A 20294-nucleotide genomic window follows, 5' to 3' on the forward strand; every position below is an offset into this window, starting at 1 on the left:
ATTTTTAATGGCATTAAGGGGAACACTAACCAGGGAAACATAAGGGGAACAGACTTCGACACAACACCAGCTCACCCAGGGCATTTCTGTGTGGAGTTTGCATGTTCTCCCTGTGTTTGCGTGGGATTCCTCCGGGTGCTCCGGTTTCCCCCACTGTCCAAAAACATGCATATTAGATTAATTGGAAACTCTAAACTGTCCGTTGGTGAGAGTGTGAATGTGTATGTGTATGTCTGTGTGTTTTAGCCATGTGATGGACTGGCCACCTGTTCAAGGTGTTTTGCTGTCTTCCGCCCACCTGGATAGGTTCCAGCACTACCCGCGACACTAGGTAGGACATGTGGCTATAGAAGATGGATGGATTTTTAACTTGGCTAGAAGTGCAATTACTCGTTTTTGTTTTTTGAAATTTGACTCAGACCTGCCATGGTACTTTGATTTCATATGCCATGTACCATGTCTAAAAACATATTTTTGTGTATCTCACCTAATCTTAGACATGCCTTGACTAAATCACACATCAGAAGTATTTTTCAGTTCATTTTTAAGTAGCAATAAATAGACAAAGGAAACATTACCTGTTTTAAAATATGTTAAACATTTATTTTAAATTTTTAATCGCATCCTGAAAAAAACAACAACAACTGTGCAACTTTGTTGAGAGTCATCTGATTGGATTGAGCTTCACAAACTAAAATCTAAAGAGCCCAAAGACCACATAAACTCTAAACAATTTCTAACTGATTATACTCAGTTAATTACTATTATGCAATAATTACAACAGATGTTATGCTTTGTTAAACTATCGCAAAGCCATACATTAATGATAATAAATGCATGATATCTAAATGCACAATTATTTGTTTGGCCTCTAACATTTACTAATTTTACTTCACACATCTCTTAAAGATTTTCAATCAGATATTATTTCAGGGCAAAACTGGTGTGCTTGCTTTCAAGTATGTAAATAACTATGCATTGCTTCTTACATTCTATTATATTATATTCTAATATACCATAACACTTTGAAAATAAATTATATTACATGACTTCACATTCTCAAAATCTGTACAACAACTCTTCAGAATGACACCTAAATGGGGATACAATATAGGGATCCAAGTAGGATACAATATGCAACTTTTTCTGTGAATAGTAAAATTGTTTGTCCAAAGCTCTGGTTCATTTGATTCTCAAACAACAGCCAAAGATGTGATAAGATCTGATTAAGGAAATTATGACAATCAGTTTTTAATAGATTTAGTTGTGCTTGGCACGGCCTCCTTTCAGGTACGTCTTCCAACGTTTTACATACTCCCTGAAAATGGGGGCACTGTCAATCGAAGCAAGCAGCTGTAACTGGTTAATATGAGTGGTGTGGTAGTCCCAGCGTGCTAAATTTGGTGCTACGCCCAACGTAAAGTGCCTGAGGTCATAAACTGTCCCAGAGCCCGTGTCGAACAATGGCAACATAGCCTTTAGTGACTCCAGTCCTTGACTGAAGAGTATGCCTGGTTCTCGTCCAAGCTTGTTGCCTGCTGTCTCCGCCACATCGTACAGTCCAATCAGAGAGTAGATAAAGCCATTGAGAACAAACGAACTAGGCATTGTGGGGTATTCCTCATACCAGTCGAACCTGTTCATGAATGTCGCCTTGACACCACCTTGTTCCGAAGACCTCTTGAAGGGGGATGTTGCACGTAGAGCGGCGCTGAGGTAAACGGGGTTGTGCGTGACCAGGTACGCCCTCACTAAAGTCGACATGGCCTGGCCCTGGGCCATTGCAGAGTACCATCCAGGCTCCAAGCTCTTGAAGCCCTCTCCGAGCTTGCGATTCACCTTGATTGGCCAACCTCCATGCTCATCCTGGTTATGAAGAAGCCAATCACTTGCAGAAAAGAAGGCGGCCATATGTGCGGTGGAAGACACAGTGATATTGCTGATGAAGCCAGAACCTTTAAGAACCAGGTGAACCACGCGCCGAGGCATGATCTTGGTCGCCTTGACCACTTTGGTGTTAGACAGGCCAACTCCTTTACGCAGGTCTGTCACTAAATCCCGACTCAATGTAATCCAAGATGCGCAGGGTCCGATGCCATAGAAGACCTCTCTGTCTTTGAACGAGAGGAGGAGTGGGCTTGTTATGTAATGGATGGTATAAGGGGCTCCCTTTTCTGTTGTCTCCAAAACAACAGAGACACTGCCGTTGGAGAGGAACTTCACGTCAAAGGTCAGGACGAAATCTTTTGGGTTATCCAGGAGCAGAGACACACCTTCTGAGTTCTCTAGGAAAAATTACATTAAATAATCATATTATATTGAAGTAAAGGACCAATGAGAGCCAAAGAACCTAGGTTGTGTCTCTTTAAGTCAACATGAAATGGCATTTGTAACCCATATTAATTCTGTCATATGAAATTGCAATATGATATGGTTGGAATTCCACAATTTGGTTCTCTTGAGAGAGATTTGCATTTATAAGAGTGATAAAAAAAGACTAGACTACATGGGGCACAGATGATTATGCTGATTTCTTACCCACTGTGACAAAGTGGTGCACAAACCCAGAGCGACTTTGATCCTGAAGCTTGGAAAGAGAGCACCCCTTAGGGATGACCCACTGACTCGAGCCACCCTCTCGCTCCTCTGACATGCCATAGACCTTTAGGTCAGGTGGTTTCTCTGTTAGGTTCTTGCTGTAATGGCTCAGTCCATATTGAGCGATTTGAATGGGGTAAAAATACCCTTGAGGACCCCACTGTGTGGAGATTGGTACACCTTTAAAAGAAGCAAAAAAACAAACGTTTACAGGTAATGAATGATACTGAGCTGCAATCAATTACAGAAATGCACTGACTCATTATGGAACCATTAAAGAGGCCACTTCATATGTTTTTATTAGGGCTGTTGATTTAATGTGTTAATTCAGTTTGATTAATTATACTGTATAAAAAAAAAAACATAATGATTAATTCCCCCAGACCATAATAAGGAATATTCCTACCATGGGAGCAATTCAAGCTTGAAGTACCACCTGTTTTCAGCAGGGGGTACTAAGCGAAACTCCAGCTGTCTAGGAAATGCAAACTGTACAGACCAACCAACCCCATTGAACAAAGGTACCTCAGTTTGTTCCTGTCAGGCAGCAGATGCCCTAAACCCGCCCCCACCCTTATCCTAACCATATGGAGCCTGCAAGTCTGAGTAGCCTGCCAGGAACAATGTGTGGCACCTTTCAACCATCACGACAAACAACACTGTTGCTTGACACTAACAAAAACGTAAAATGAGGGCGGATGCATTCTTGCCTTCAAACTCAGCTGAACGGAGTGCAATTCCAAATGCAGGGATCTTGAGACGTGTTTTACTAAAGGGGTTTGCACACCGGACGCGTCTGGCGCATTCTAAAATTAGAAACAATTGTTTTCTATGAACGTATGCACACAGCAAAATGGCGTCTGTCGGCGGCGCCCACCTACAACTCCGGAGGCTGCTTAAATTTCTGCCACGCCAAATCATTATCAATGGACATATATTATTTACTCTAGCCTTCTTCATTCTTTAAGAAGGGGAAAAATCTTGATAACTTTTGCGTGTACTCTCTGCCACGCAAACTTTATGGATGTGCCCTGTGTTTGATACCTGTGCCGTGTCCTAGCCGCGACGTGGCGCCTCTCTTCTAGTGTGTGACTGCCTTTAGTTAAAAACTACGTTAAACTTGATTCAGGGACCTAAAAACTTTGTGTTTATGATGCAACACAAGCAAAAAAAGATGCTCCAAAAATGTTCCCCAAATATGTACTTTGACGCGTCCTTAGAAAAGCCCTTATAATAAATCTATCTCAGACAGATTTACGAATTCAATTCAATCATAGACGAATGACTGGCTTATTTTCAATAATATGGAAATAAACTATATATTGCCTTCTAAAGCCACATTTGTATTGTCTTATCAATGCTTTACTTGCTTTACTTAATTAAATGCAAGTAATATGCAATAATAATGTAAGCTATATATTTCTAATTATTTACATATAACTATTTCTAATTATTTTATAATTAAATATTGATGTTATTGTTATTGTAGGGCCTTTCTCAGCAAATATTTAGATATGTGATTAATTGTGATTAAAATTTGTTTTATCATTTGACAGCCCTAATAAAGTTAGTAGAGTTTTTGCACTAAAAACACATATTTTGCTATTCATGACCATTTTCCACCCTTTCTCAGGCCCTTACGATTAAACAATCTGTTTTTACAGCTGTACCTTTAAGAATGATCCCATTTACATATAAAAAGGGGGCAATATTCCACATTTTGACAAACTTTCTCTTATTTTACTCATAAGTTCTTCTAGGGTTTAGTTCAAATAAATGCTCTTTGTAGACTGAATGTTTTCACAGTATGTTTTCATAGTCCATTGAACTCTTTCATCTCATAAAAACAAGGAAAACTTGAAACTTAATATACCTTCCACACCGCTGATACATTTCACCCTATCCCGAACTTCCACATTATAGCCCTCAAAGGACATGAAGACCCCATCAGGGTGATAGGGCTCCCTCTGTGCGTACACCCGTGAGTAACTGTGGGAAAACTCAAAGTGTTCCACCCCCTCATACTGCACCAGCCGCCCATACACGTCGAAGTACCTCTCCACCCAGCTGAAGGGCAGGTACACCTCGCCCCCTTCTCTCCGCCCTTTTATGATGACATCCTCATTGATAAGGCAGTCAATCTGCTCATAGGTGACCTCTCTGGACCCCGGCGGGCCCTCTGGGCCCTGTCCATTCTCCTCTTCCTTCTCTGGGGTGGGCACAGACTCAAGTTGAGGTCTGATCTGAGTGGGCAGGTCTTTGTCGCTAGAGCACTTGTTCCAGAGGAGTATGGTGATGAGAGCAAACGCAGCGCAGATGAAAATCAAAGTCTTGTGATTGACTCGTGCAAACAAACAGCGCATTGTCACATCACAGCCATTGCCAGTGGCAGTGGAACACATACAATAACATCTCAGGAACCGCTTATGATCCGGTGAAAGTGATTAGGGTTCAACATCTGCAGATGGAAGAATATGTTAGGTATAGTTTACCCAAAAATAAAACCCATACAATTAAACTAAATGGCGACTGATGACACTGCATTCTGCCCAACAAAAAATGCCCCATCTTACATTTATTTTCTAATCTTTTATTTAATATCTGATATATTTAATTATATTTCATTCTAATATATATAGTTATGGGTTAAGGATTGGTTTATTGCAGACACTGTAGTGACTGTCAGAAAGCTGCAAGTGTTTTTGCATAGCAAATATGATGTTTTTTCATTAAAATGTATAACTTCAAAATCTCCTGTGACAGTAGACAGTATAGAGCTGTATAATTTAACATAGGGAGAGTGTTGTATAGTATTGTATTCACAGCTAGACTTCAGTATTTGATGTTGATTTGATTTTATAATAAACAGCTATAATTGTTTTGACTGAGAATACATTTCAATTTATTGATTTAATTCAAGTATTTGATAAAAATGGATGGCATGCTGATTGTTTTTATAAGGTTAGAAAACAAAAATGCCTTTAAAAATGGAAAATGCCCCATGCAAAATCAATTTCAGAGTGCAAATATTGGGACATAAAGGAATAGTTCACCCAAAAATGAAAATTCTCTCATCATTTACTCACCCTCATGCCATCCCAAATGTACATGACCTTCTATCTTCTGCAGAATATACAAAAAAATATATTTAGAAGAATACCTCAACTCTGTAGGTTCTTACAATGCAAGTGAATGGTGACCAAAACTTTGAATCTCCAAAAAGCATTTATAGGCAGTATATAAGTAATCTGTAAGACTCCAGAGGTTTAATCTATGTCTTCTGAAACAATATGATAGGTGTGGGTGAGAAAAAGATAAAAAACAAATTTTCTACTATAAATCTTCACCTTTGACAAGCCCGACCAGTGGGTGGCGATATGCACAAAGAATACAAATTGCAAAAAAACTTTTATGCTGCCTTTATATGCTTTTTGGAGCTTCAAAGTTCTGGCCATAATTCACTTTGATATTCATTTAAAAAAATAAATAAATCTGGTTCTGCAGAAGAAGAAAAAAGTCATACACATCTGTGATGGCCTGAGATAATTATGAGATAATTGTCATTTTTGGGTGAACTATCCCTTTAATAATAAAGTTAATGCCTGACACTGGGTCCACCATTTTGCCATAACCATAGACTAACTACAAAATGTGACATCAAATTCCAGTATCAACAAATCACTACATAGCAGGTACACAACACATGAGTATATATGTAAATATATTTCAGTCTGTTAGGAAAGGCTGACACTCATGATACATGTCATTTTAATGTCTAACTATACGTTAAATTACATTATAATATGCATATTTTCTTGATGCGACTTAGATTTCCACGTTATGGATGAGACACCAATCTGTTCAGCATTTCCCCAAATAAACCAGCGAATGAATATAAAAATCTAATCGCATCACTAAAGATGAGATTTCTCATGTGATTTTGAATGCGAGGGAGGGCGTTGAGCGACATACAGTGCTATAAATCGAAATGAAGGCAAGACTACACCCACCTGAAATAAGCGCACTGTCCGTGCGGCAGTGTATGAACGCAAAATATAGACGAGAACAAAGAAATGAATATGCGGACAGATTCTTCTCGCTCCAAACCTGCAACGTTATACATGTCACCGCTGCACTGATGCAGCACTGGCCAATGAGAGGCGGCAGACCTGCGCGGCAGCCAATCAGCTATCGAAGAGGTGTGTCATAAGGTGATTATTGAGACTGATAAACAAGCCCACATGCGTTTAATAAGAAGGCATTCTATTTCTTTTTTTTTTTGTGTGTGTTTTTTGCTTTGTTTTTAGGATTATTAATATTATTATTATTACAAAATAATGTATTTTTTTATTTTATTATAAGTATTATCGATGTTTTTTTATTTATTTATTGATATTAAATATTCTTGTTATAAAGGAGAAATCAGAAGCTCCATGAACGTTTGTGTGAGAAACAGTGTCACTATCAATAATATATTGTGGTGATCTTCTTGTGTTGCGTTGTTGAACATAATCGCAAGATGTCACTATTTACCAGGAGAATATGGGGTTGAATTTCAGGGTTTAAAACGGTTTATTTAAATGTTAATTAAAAGTTCCACAAAATGTAACAGTTTACAACAGAAAAGGAAACTAAATGCAACAGGTATGGTACACAACTTTCTTGTTATATTTTTGAACTAAGAGTACCTACCTACCTTTTACCAAGATATCAAACATTGTAAATTTAGAAATCTTACATTTAGATATAATATATTTAATGTACATTACTGTGCAAAACAACTGTCTTTGGTACAAAAGATGCTTCACAAAAACATTTGTCTTAAGATGTTTGGGAATCTAAAAATATACATTTTAGACTTCCAAACATTTATTTTGCAAATAGAATAGAATAGCCCTATAGAAGAACAGGGAGCCCTGCAACAGATGTCATGGAGAGCCCACAGAGCCCCCAACTGAATACTGAGTCAGTCTGAAATTACATAAATAGACAGAAGCAATTGAAACAGCCTAAATAGATAGAAGAACTGTGGTGAATTCTCCAAGAAGCTTGGAACATCCTATCTGCCAACAACCAAGAAAAACTGTGTCCAGGTGTACCTAAGAGAATTGGTGCTGTTTTAAAGGCAAAGGTGGTCACACCAAATATTGATTTAGCTTTTTATATGTTTATTGGACTTGTATGATGTTAATTGATAAATGCATTATTTTTGAGGACATCCAAGTGCCTATAACTTTTGCACAGTACTGTACATACATTATTACAGACAGAAAAACATAATATTCTGTGTTCTGTTTCACCAGAACCAGAGGGACAACACTTACACATACACAAGGATGCACATAGAACTAGCATGCGATTTGAAGTCAATAATAATTTTCTATCTACTGTATTTTATGTGTGTGTGTTTGTGTGTGTGTTTTTTGCGATGTTAATCATTATTATGCCTAATAATGCTTTGTAATGTTAAATCTATTAATGCATTGGTGTTGTAAACTCTTGTTTATGTCATCAAGGTTTTGTTGAATATTCAGATTTCCGATATTAAATTCTATACATGTTTTGTTAACAAATTGTTTTCCATTGTTTGTTCTTTTACATATGGGTATCTGATGTCTCTTATATTTATATTATCTGATGTCTCTTATAAGTTCATTCAATGTTAATATTATAGTCATTAGTAATATGATTTACAGGAAAACTTGGCACCACTCTTATTGAAGTTAACACTCACTCACATCTATTTTTACATTATTAACTGACAAAAACAAAAGCTTTACGTGATGCATAATAACCAAAATCAACATTGTAAGACAATTAATAAACAAACATACATACAGTATGTATTCAATAGAAGCGTTGAAATGAATTTTGTTCTGGCTTCTGACACAGAAGAATAATGAGCCTAGATGAACTGAAAAAGCAACATTATACATGTTTAACATCAAAAGAGTGCTAGATCTGAATCTGAAGCAAGATCTGAGTTCAGACGTTTTTAATTCTTCAAAAATGTTCTTTGTAGAAGTTGAAGCCAAAATGTTCACACTGGGCCTTGATGGCTTTGGCCAGAGCAGGAGAACCGCAGTAAAAAACATGAACCTTTCCTTTCTTTTCCTCTGACACCTTCTGAAACACCTGTAAAGAATTCAATTTTAAATAAAACATATATGCTCAGAACACAACAGAATAGAACAGAATAGAAAATAAAATAATAGAACAAATAATACAATAGAATAGAATAGAATAGAAAGGGACAGAATAGAACAGAAGAGAAGAAAACAGAATATAATAGAATAGAACAGAACATGACAGAGTAGAATTAAACAGAACAAAATAGAATAGAAGCATTTCATACCTTTGCCCAGTCGGGTCTGCCAGGCTGGGTACGTGTACGAAGCCCTGTAATTGAGTCTCTCTTTTCTTTCTTGGCCAGCAGGTCCAGAGCCATCTGCAAACCAATCGCCTTCATGTCATTCTTACTGAGGGCTGATGTCATGTACATGTGCATCTCCAAAAATCGTCCTAAAAACAGCAAAAAACATGCAGGATTGGAAAACGGTAGTGCTGATTGTGCCCCATCCCTCTCTTTCTTTCATTCTCTTTTACCCTCTGGTTCTTCATCCGCTTGGTCCATCTCCAGTTTGGTCAGAAGACTCACAAACCACTCAAAGGATTTCTGATCTCGGTTGATCCAAATGAAGTCCACCTGCACAAATTGGAGAACAAATATTAAAAAAAATATTTTAAATCAAACTTTTTCAATGTAAATTTGCCGAAATACCATCCTCACCTTCCTCAGCTTCATTTCGTTGTCTTTAATGGTCTCGCACCAGGAGTAGTTGCAGTTGGGGCAGTTTTGCTTTCTCATGCGGTAACTGGCAACAAATGGTGGGTTAAATGTGGACTATTTAAAAAAAAAATGTATATCCACTTTTCTCCCCATTTGGAATGCCCAATTCCCACTACTTAATAAGTCCTCGTGGTGGCACGTTTATTCACCTCAATCCGGGTGATAGAGGACAAGTCTCAGTTGCGTCCACTTCTGAGACCACCAATACGCGCATCTTATCACGTGGCTCGTCGTGCATGACACCGCGGACACTCACAGCAAGTGGAGGCTCATGCTACTCTCCGCGATCCACGCATAACTTACCACGCGCCTCATTGAGAGAGAGAGAACCACTAACTGCGACCACGAGGAGGTTACCACATGTGACTCTACCCTCCCTAGCAACCGGGCCAATTTGTTTGCTTGGGAGACCTGGCGGGAGTCACTCAGCAACACCCTGGATTCGAACTTGCAACTCCAGGGGTGGTAGTCAGCGTCATACTCGCTGCGCTACCCAGGCCCCCAATGTGCACTAATTTTTAACTGTTGAACAGAAAGAAATGAATAGTGTCTTTAAAAAAAAATTATGTGATTTGATAAGTCTTACCGGCACATGATACTCTGCAAAATGGATGCAAAGGGAGTGATTCCGATTCCAGCTCCAATGAGCACTGCATGCTCAGACGCAAAGATCTGTCGGGTGGGAGTGCCAAAAGGTCCGTCCACATAGCACTGACCAAAAAAGAAAGTGACATCTTCTTAGAATGAATACGCAGAAATGGAAATGGTCAATTTTTCACCGATCCACCACCATTTAAGTTGGAAAACAATACTTGCCTTAATGTTACAATATCTGTGATTTTCACTTAATTTTGCTGAGAGCTGAAAAACAACAGAGGATAAGTTGCCACAACTGCAGTTACTGGATGGACCCTATAAGGTAAGTACACCTCTGTTTTGTTCAGCAAACAGACAAAAATCACCTCTCTGGTGACTGGGCTGGCATCTCCTAGTTCTTCATGGGCCACTGGGTCTCCAACAGGATTTTGATAACTTGTGAATGTTCCGCTCGTCCGGTACAGGGTCAGCTCAACAGCACAGTCTTTATTAGACGCCACTGTTTCATTGCAGCCTGTGGGTTTGAAAATCTCTTCCTACAAGGGAAAAGAAGTGTACATGTGTATTAAAGGGATAGTTTACCCCAAAATAGAAATTCTGCAAGAAAGTAAGTCATACAGGTTTGGAACAACATGAGAATTTTGGGGAACTCACTTTAACTTGTCTTCCCGTAAAATAAATCGCAATATTTGTTTCAAAATTTGCTGGAGAGAAGCCGTTATAGACAATGCAAGAAAATCAATGAGTCTTGTAACATCATTAATTGAGAATAAAGAACAAACGTCCATAGACAATGGCATTGCTAAAACATGACAATAATGAATTATTATTATTATTGTGTGTTTAAATTCCGGCCCTCAGAGTTCGGGCGATGAGGAAAAGCATAGACCTGCGCTCTCCTCTGGTGTTGTCTGTTCCTCAGGCTGGTGGTGAGCCTCTTGTTGCTCATTGCTTGACTCTCCGGCTCTCTAAAATACTCGTACATTCGGTTTGTCCACTGACCCATAGAACGAACATGTAGCCACAGCATATCTATTTATAAGAGAAAATAAGAACCAGTTGGGGACATTTAATCACTTTATACAGTCATAAATAGCCACAAACTATTGTTTTAGGGTTGAGTTGCACCAAGCAGTCTATTAGTTCTGCACTACAGCAAAGACTGCAGATGCTGCACGGCATATTTTGTTATTTACATAAGGTAAACATTGACCCACAGGCTAGACAGCTTTTCTGGAAAACTAGTCGACTGATAAAAGTAAGTAATCTTACAATGCATAATGTTTTGTTTAGGTTTGTTTGGATTTTGGTTAGGTACTGAACCCCAGATAACTAAATTGATCTTCAATCACTTCGTACAGTCATAAAAAGCCATAAGTAGTTTTATTTGTTGTTGTTGTTTTTTGGTTTGTTTCTCAGATAGGTCTAAATGTCTAAACCTGCTGGGCATTACTGCCTGCCGCACCTCCACCGGTGCCTTCAGTTTACCAGCTAAGGGGTCAACAACTGGGAGCCACCTGTCCAGTGGCGGAGCTAGGGGACTGAAGCCTAATTGGCCACCCCACTCGCAATGGCCATTCAAGACTTAACATGTACTGCCCGAACAATTCTGTGCCACCACAGACTGATCGCTGGCCCCTGCCCGGCCACCCCTGTGAAAACTCCTAGCTCTGCCCCTGCACCTATCACGGATGTTTCACCCCATCAATCCCGGAACATCTCCTGTTGATGAGGCAGCGGTCCCAGAACATCTCCTGGTGAGCGATTGTCTCTCATTCTTGTTCTCCCATCAACACATTATTATTTTATTTTATTTGATCTTATCTTATTTTGGCTCTAGCTGACAATGAAACATTTACGTTAGGTAAATATTGACCCACAGGCTAGTCCACTACTTAATAAGTACTTTTGTAAGGATTACACTGGAATTAATACGTTAAATAACAACAAATCAATGAAACATATTTGTATAGTGGAAGACCAACACAATAATTGTTTCTATGTGTTTTACCTTGCTGCTCAGGGGCACTGCTGATGGTAAACGGATGCCATTCGTATTTGGCGATGACAGGGATGTTTATAAACACATAATCTCCAGGTTTAAAGTGAAAGAAAGGAGGCCTCTTGATTACCAAATGTGTTACCTTCAAAGAACAATTAAATAGCAATAGTGGTTAGGCACAGAGTATATACACAGAGGGTTGTATTTGCTGGATATGAGGCAGTTGGTACCTTTGAGGGCAGTAAGTTGACTTCAACAATGTACAGTCCACCCATGCGAGAAACTGCAATTCCGACCAGCTTTTCAATGAGGAATACGATGCCTGGTACAACAAACCACTTCCAAAAGTTGGAACAATGTACAACCAACAGGGCCCAAACCCAGATATAGGAAAGATGAGACCAGTAGAACACCTACACAAACACAAACCAGAATTTTAAACCTTCAATTGAGACAAAAATATTGAAAATTTAGAGTAAGTTTATTTAAGCATATGAGAATAGGGTCTTTGTAGGAATAATTTGCAATTACGTTGTACAGTTCTCTACAAAGATTTAACTGCCTTATAATAATGGTCTTTTCAGATAACAGCAAAGAACTGCATATTTCCCAATTCAGCAACTATTCACAAAAACTAGTATGTGGTGATTGTGTCATAAATTCAATCAGCAAGTCATGAGTCTTATTAGACATTGCCCATCACCTCAAAATGACCACTGCGTCTGACAAACGTGCTGGAACACACCACCATTATGCAAATGAGAACCTCCAAAACCACACCAGTAATGGAGGCAGTGCCATTCACCCAACCAATACCAGGACGAATGGTGAACAGATACTCCCACAGCTGGTACGCTCCATCATTCTGAGACATACAGACTAACAACAAAGAGAGCATGTATAACATCATACATATTTTGGGATATTTGTCATGAAAGCATTGCCTTTTTATGTTACATTTTAAAAATAAATGGTTAACAAATGACATTTCTGGCATTATTTACTCACCCTCATGTTGTTCCAAACCCATAAGGATTCATATTGACCATGGCTGTCAAGCTCCAAAAAGGAAAACAGCATAAAAGTAGTAACTATTGTCCAACTTATGCACTATATTCGTGTTTTGAAGTGATCCAGTAGTTTTGTATGAGGAAAAAGATCAAATTTAAGTTGTTATTCAGTGATAATATTGATAATCTCTTGTCTAGCATGCTTCCACATCCAGATTAGAAAATGATGCTTTTGTTCCTCACACAAAGCTATCGTATGTCTTCAGAAGACTTGGAATAGAGCACGTGAGTCATATGGACTACTTTAATGGTGCCCTTTTAATGTTTTTTGTCCTTTTTGGAGCTTAGCAGATGTGGTCACTATGATCTGATGCTGTATGGCAAGAGCTGCGTTAATATTCTTTATAAATGTCTACTTTTTGAGTAACAGCACATCCTACATGAGGGTTAGTAAATAATGACAGAATTATTTTTTTTTAGATAAACTATACTTTTACTTTGTATACTTGCAATATCGGACCTAACATTTAAATATTCCATTTCAACTTTTACATTTAAATAAAATAAAACAAAATTGTCATTACATTACCAAAGTTCATAACATGAGCTCCAGTGTGCACAACGGAGAAGATCAAGATAGCATAGCCCACTATCTGATGTAGCAGAATGGTCTGGTCTAATGGTAAGACCCTCACCACCCAGGTCGCACGCAGCCACGTCAGACAACGTCTCAACATCAGCACCTGCAGTTTCAGCCAAGACAAAAGAGTCCCCACTGTCACTAATCTTAGGAAACTGTCTTTGAAATGTGATGTCACCTCCCAAGGATCTAAACCTACCATAACAAAAGTGCAGTTGAGGTTGAGACACTGGCCGCAGCCCTTAGCCACCATGAACCAGGGCCCTCCGTGTGAGTTCTTCAGCATTGCGATGATGAAGAGAAGCAGGTTAAGGAGGGTGTACATACAGAGGAAAAGCAGCTTGCGGCTGTTGTTGTGCCAGTACGCACGTGTCAGGTAGCGAGGAGTCTTCCTTCCTTTCTTCTGCTCCAAATCGGGAGGTTTTAGCCAGTTAGCGGCACTGGAGAAGACATAGTAACTCAATTAATGAAAGTCTTTAAATTCTAATTCTGCCAACAGTTTTATCCAAATTGACTCCGCCTGGAGCAACTTCAGTTAAAGCTGTATGAAAAATCTGTCAATGATTACTCACCCTCATGTTGTTCCAAACCCACACTGGAAAAAAAAATAAAATACTAGGAACATTTACTTAATTTATTCTTTCTAAAGTTTTGCACACTTTTTCTAAGTACATTTTAATGGCACAAAATTAAGGAAAATCTACTTAACTTCATGTCATAATATTGATTATGTGAGTAAAATTCACTTAAAAATTGTTGTTAATGCAGTGAATTTTACTTACAAATCTGATGTACATGGTACTTATATGAACTTAATAAAATCTAAATTAACATTTAATTAGAAAATTGCACTTTTTGTACTTTACTTATGAACACATGTTTAACCCTACTAGGCTGTTCGGTCATTTTTGACCGATTAAACATTTTTTTTTCATTTTTTTTTATAAAAATAATTTCGGCAATCTGAGTGGTTCAAAACTTGGTTACTTTATATGCAATCTGAAAAAACAAAAAAAAAAAAAAAAAAATGCGACACCTAGGTTGTTAGCAGTCAAAATGGACCAACCATAGGAAATTAATGGGAAAGACTCATACACAGAGATTTTTTCTTTTAATGTGTTGAATACAATCTATATATCAGCCACAATGCTGAACAAACACACGCATAATTGAAGGGGTGAGACTATAAAACATTCTGAGTGCAAAAGATACACACACACACACACACACACACACACACACACACACACACACACACACACACACACACACACACACACACATACACACACACACACACACACACACACACATGTTGTGTTTCCATGTTTTATGGGGACTTTCCATAGACATAATGGTTTTTATACTGTACAAACTTTATATTCTATCCCCTAAACCTAACCCTACCCCTAAACCTAACCCTCACAGAAAACTTTCTGCATTTTTACATTTTCAAAAAACATAATTTAGTATGATTTATAAGCTGTTTTCCTCATGGGGACCGACAAAATGTCCCCACAAGGTAAAAAATTTCGGGTTTTACTATCCTTATGGGGACATTTGGTCCCCACAAAGTGATAAATACACGCTCACACACACACACACACACACACACACACACACACACACACACACACACACACACACACACACACACACACACACACAATAAAGTATCATAAGTTAGTCCAGAAAACTCAACTCAATACTCTTTACTCTTAGTGAAAGCATACAGCAAAAGTAATGAATGAAGAGAAAAAAAATTAAATAGTTATTCACTGAAAATACACTCACCTAAAGGATTATTAGGAACACCATACAAATACTGTGTTTGACCCCCTTTCGCCTTCAGAACTGCCTTAATTCTACGTGGCATTGATTCAACAAGGTGCTGAAAGCATTCTTTAGAAATGTTGGCCCATATTGATAGGATAGCATCTTGCAGTTGATGGAGATTTGTGGGATGCACATCCAGGGCACGAAGCTCCCGTTCCACCACATCCCAAAATGCTCTATTGGGTTGAGATCTGGTGACTGTGGGGGCCATTTTAGTACAGTGAACTCATTTTCATGTTCAAGAAACCAATTTGAAATGATTCGAGCTTTGTGACATGGTGCATTATCCTGCTGGAAGTAGCCATCAGAGGATGGGTACATGGTGGCCATAAAGGGATGGACATTGTCAGAAACAATATTCAGGTAGGCTGTGGCATTTAAACGATGCCCAATTGGCACTAAGGGGCCTAAAGTGTGCCAAGAAAACATCCCCCACACCATTACACCACCACCAGCAGCCTGCACAGTGGTAACAAGGCATGATGGATCCATGTTCTCATTCTGTTTACGCCAAATTCTGACTCTACCATCTGAATGTCTCAACAGAAATCGAGACTCATCAGACCAGGCAAAATTTTTCCAGTCTTCAACTGTCCAATTTTGGTGAGCTCTTGCAAATTGTAGCCTCTTTTTCCTATTTGTAGTGGAGATGAGTGGTACCCGGTGGGGTCTTCTGCTGTTGTAGCCCATCCGCCTCAAGGTTGTGCGTGTTGTGGCTTCACAAATGCTTTGCTGCATACCTCGGTTGTAACGAGTGGTTATTTCAGGCAAAGTTGCTCTTCTATCAGCTTGAATCAGTCGGCCCATTCTCCTCTGACCTCTAGCATCAACAAGGCATTTTCGCCCACAGGACTGCCGCATACTGGATGTTTTTCCCTTTTCACACCATTCTTTGTAAACCCTAGAAATGGTTGTGCGTGAAAATCCCAGTAACTGAGCAGATTGTGAAATACTCAGACCGGCCCGTCTGGCACCAACAACCATGCCACGCTCAAAATTGCTTAAATCACCTTTCTTTCCCATTCTGACATTCAGTTTGGAGTTCAGGAGATTGTCTTGACCAGGACCACACCCCTAAATGCATTGAAGCAACTGCCATGTGATTGGTTGATTAGATAATTGCATTAATGAGAAATTGAACAGGTGTTCCTAATAATCCTTTAGGTGAGTGTATTTCCCTCTCCTGAAGCTCTGAAATCTTATTCCTATTCAAAATTTTGCATTGATGCATCACGGCAGGTTTGACAACATTGCTGAAGCCAAAATGCTGCTGGCTTGGACCATTTATGGACTACATTTATGCCATTTATACAGTGTTTTTTGTCCTTCTCTGAGCTTTGAAGCTGTGGTCACTTTGAACTATCTTTGTATGGGAAAAAGCTATGTGAAGATTCTTCAAAACAGCATACAGGTTTGGAACGACAATAAGTAATAGTTAATAATGACAGAATGTTCGTTTTGGGGTGTCCTATTTTTAAGTCCCATGCTCAAGGACAAAATGACGATAGTTTACAGCCCACCTTCTTGTGGGTTTCGAACCTACAACCATTCACCACCATAACATTCTACAACTTGTTTATGAAGCTAATAGTGTTAGAGGCTCTGTAATGTGTGTAATGAGTGTATTTATCCCACCTGATGGTAAGGTTCTCCATAACCTCAGGGAAGTTCTCCAGCTCAGCCTTCAGCTCTTCAAATGTGATGGAGCCACTGTTGTCTTTATCGGCAGATTCAAACAGCGCCAAGGTCAAGTCATCCAGCTTTTCTTCGGGGAGAGATATCGCGCTCTCACGCAGGCAGGACTTCAGAACCGTACGCAACTCATCTGGATCAATGGAACCACTGCCTATTGCCCAACATTGCAAGTATACATTTTTAATACTCATTGTTTAATAAATGGATGGGTTTAACACAGCTTGACATCATTTTCACAGCAAGGACTTGTTCCTAGATCAACTGCCTTTATTGTTCCAGGAACATTTCAATCAATAAATCACAGTACTGTTGGGCTATTGTACCAGGAACACCAAAGGATATAGCTTTAGGAACACGTTCTGCCTGTGTAAATCATTCTATGCATTTAACACATCAGTACGCTTGGGAATCAGAGATGTTTATATCATTTATATCATTTATCTAAGTATTTAAGTACCATCAGAAAACATTAAAAAATTACTCTGTGCTTAAAATGTGCTTTTACACTCAATGAATACAATAAATTATGGAATGAAAGAGTAAATATGATGGTATTGAACACCTCACCATCCACATCGTAAACCTGAAAGAGGAAATGCAGTTTGTCGGTCTCGCTGCCGTGGATCAGAAGATCCAAAGCCTTGAGAAGTTCATCCAGGCTGATGGAGCTGCTGCCGTCAGAGTCAAACAGGGCGAAAAACCTCTCTGCAAAAAATGACTATAACAATAGGAGACAAAAGGTTAATAAAGATGTACATTTTAAGACTTTTCAGAACAGACTGCATTGCTTTAAGTCAGATGGTTTATGGTTAACTTTTAAGCCATGCTAAAATGATGAATTAAGTTAGCTATTATGCATAAAATAGGATATATATAGATTTCTTAATATATATATATGTCTCATTTTCCAGTATAAATATCTAAACATCATTAAAACAAGATACATTTATGGTAAATATGTGAAAAAATATTCAGAGAACACAGATTGTATGTGTATTTTTCTCACGCAAATGGCAAATTGTCTTGTTTTAAGCATACATTTATTATTAATTATTTTTTTTGAGCACTATGCTTTAAAAAAGACAAAAAATTCAATGGGGAAAGAAAAATTCAAGAAGTATTCCCTGAAGACAAGTATTGATATTTTGCACAATTCTGCTTCTCAAGTAAATATACCTTGTTTTTGAAGATACTTGTATAATTTTTTTTATAGAAAACAAGAACAAAGTATATATTTTTTATTTGCATGTTGTTCAGTCAGCTCTCACCTCTTTTACTTTCAATGCCTTTTTAAACTCATCAAGGTCGATTTCTTTGTCGTCTCCTGCAATGCTCTCGAACTGCTTGGTGACCCATTCCAGCCAGCGTGTATCATCATCTAGACTCATGTCTCTGCTCCACACACTGTATCAGCATTTCCATAAACATGTCATACAAATCTAGTCTGATCCTTCTCTCTAAGTTTTATTTAGTCTAAAACTAGGCTGAATGGACAATTTTGTGCAGGAAATAATTTCATAATTTTAAGATTCACAAATTGTAACAAAATTCCATCAAATTGAATTGAACAATCTTTAACACAATATATATATAAAAAGTTTGTTAATATTACACATTTCCATGTAATGGTATTTGAAATGCATAAATCTTAAAAATAGAGTAAACATTTTTTGAGTGTAATTTCATTAAATATATATATATTTTCAATTTATATTAGATTGTATTAGAGTAAAAAGTTTAATAAAAAAATAACATGATTTAACATAACAAAATGTTTTTAGTGCATGTTCCACTTTTAATGACAGCATGCACTCAAGTTTGTGCAAAACATTATGATCTATATTATCTCTAGCATCTAGTATGATTTGATTATATGATTTGTGTGCAATAATGAAAGTAAGAAATTCTGACCCTGTACAAAGGAATTAACAGTCAGTGTCACAAATTTGCTTACATTAGTGACCTAGAAATAGTGCAGAACCTTAAATATTTTGTATCAGTTTCACTTTATATACCGCACTATTTCTTTAAATAATTCGAAATCCTAAAACTTTCTATTTTACATGTTTACATTAATCTTTTAGATCCTACTGTATTTAATCTGTTTAATTAAAAACTAGACTAATAAGTGATATGTACACAGGTAAAGGCATATAAGGATCTTCAGAATTGTAACAATATCAATTTACCATGAGTGTAGCTAAAATATTCACTCAGTTTCCAATTTACAACAACAAAAAAAACATTACCTTTGAAAGTAACTATTCTCAATTACACGTATTCCCTTTCGGCTACTCACAAAAATGTCCTCACAGACAAAAATGAAGAGATTTTATAGCAGTCTCAAGTTGTTGCTATTACAGCTCCAGTTAATTACATTTCAGTAAGAAAGAGAGAGGGAGAGAGACAGGATAAAGAGAGCTAGAGAGAGATAGAGAGAGATAGAGAGGAAGAGGGAGGCTGGGCCATATTGTTATGGACATTCAGTATCTCATACACACAGCAGCTGCCCCTGACATCCGTGTGCCTGCTGAGCGGCCCTCAGTATAGAACTGTACTGCACTTATGATCAAGAAGAAAAAAAAATCACAGCTAAACACTAATTATAGGCTTCGTGATGTTTATCATGTAAAGCAAACTAGAAACTGAGAGATGGAGCGGATCCAATCAAATTCATGTAAGGTATAATGTCGTTGCAAAATAAACTAAAACAGGGTGATAAGGATCACGATTTGTCATTAACAATAACTTATATAAGCTTAATTACTTATAAGCTGAGGTTTTCATATGACAGAAGATGAAAAGATCCCAAGCACAGTTTAATAAAACAAACCAAAACAATAATACAAAACAAAGACCATGAACTAAGACTATGAAAGTATATTCGCATGATATGAGCGATCATCTGTGTTCCATGACTGCTTTCGAGTCCTTGAATAACATATAACGTGTAAGTAAGGGTGGCCTGTGGACTTTCTGGATGGAAAAGATGGTGCCTCCCTAGGGAGTTGGTGCCCTAAGCAGACTGTGTAGTGAGTGGTACTGCATACAGACACTGGCTTTTGG

At 38.1% G+C, this 20294-nt stretch overlaps 2 protein-coding genes across 2 annotated transcripts; both read right to left on the reverse strand.

The window, feature by feature from the left end:
- Positions 1–625: 625 nt before the first annotated feature.
- LOC127640657 (D-glucuronyl C5-epimerase B-like) lies at positions 626–6728 on the reverse strand. Its single transcript, XM_052123343.1, has 4 exons — positions 6609–6728; positions 4472–5056; positions 2539–2778; positions 626–2285 (listed from the first exon to the last, which is right to left on the reverse strand). The coding sequence occupies exons 2-4, from the start codon at positions 4998–5000 to the stop codon at positions 1261–1263; spliced, it is 1794 nt and encodes a 597-aa protein (XP_051979303.1). The 5' UTR covers positions 5001–5056; positions 6609–6728; the 3' UTR covers positions 626–1260.
- Positions 6729–7160: 432 nt separating this feature from the next.
- Positions 7161–19545, reverse strand: nox5 (NADPH oxidase, EF-hand calcium binding domain 5). Its single transcript, XM_052123221.1, has 17 exons — positions 19478–19545; positions 18497–18632; positions 17796–17946; positions 17169–17379; positions 13897–14137; positions 13647–13800; positions 12751–12926; positions 12278–12460; positions 12057–12189; positions 10935–11077; positions 10411–10581; positions 10265–10309; positions 10035–10159; positions 9389–9473; positions 9205–9304; positions 8954–9120; positions 7161–8733 (listed from the first exon to the last, which is right to left on the reverse strand). The coding sequence occupies exons 2-17, from the start codon at positions 18614–18616 to the stop codon at positions 8602–8604; spliced, it is 2337 nt and encodes a 778-aa protein (XP_051979181.1). The 5' UTR covers positions 18617–18632; positions 19478–19545; the 3' UTR covers positions 7161–8601.
- Between the last annotated feature and the right edge of the window lie 749 nt (positions 19546–20294).

This window comes from Xyrauchen texanus, chromosome 49, assembly GCF_025860055.1.
Source record: "Xyrauchen texanus isolate HMW12.3.18 chromosome 49, RBS_HiC_50CHRs, whole genome shotgun sequence".
Classification (NCBI taxonomy): domain Eukaryota; kingdom Metazoa; phylum Chordata; class Actinopteri; order Cypriniformes; family Catostomidae; genus Xyrauchen; species Xyrauchen texanus.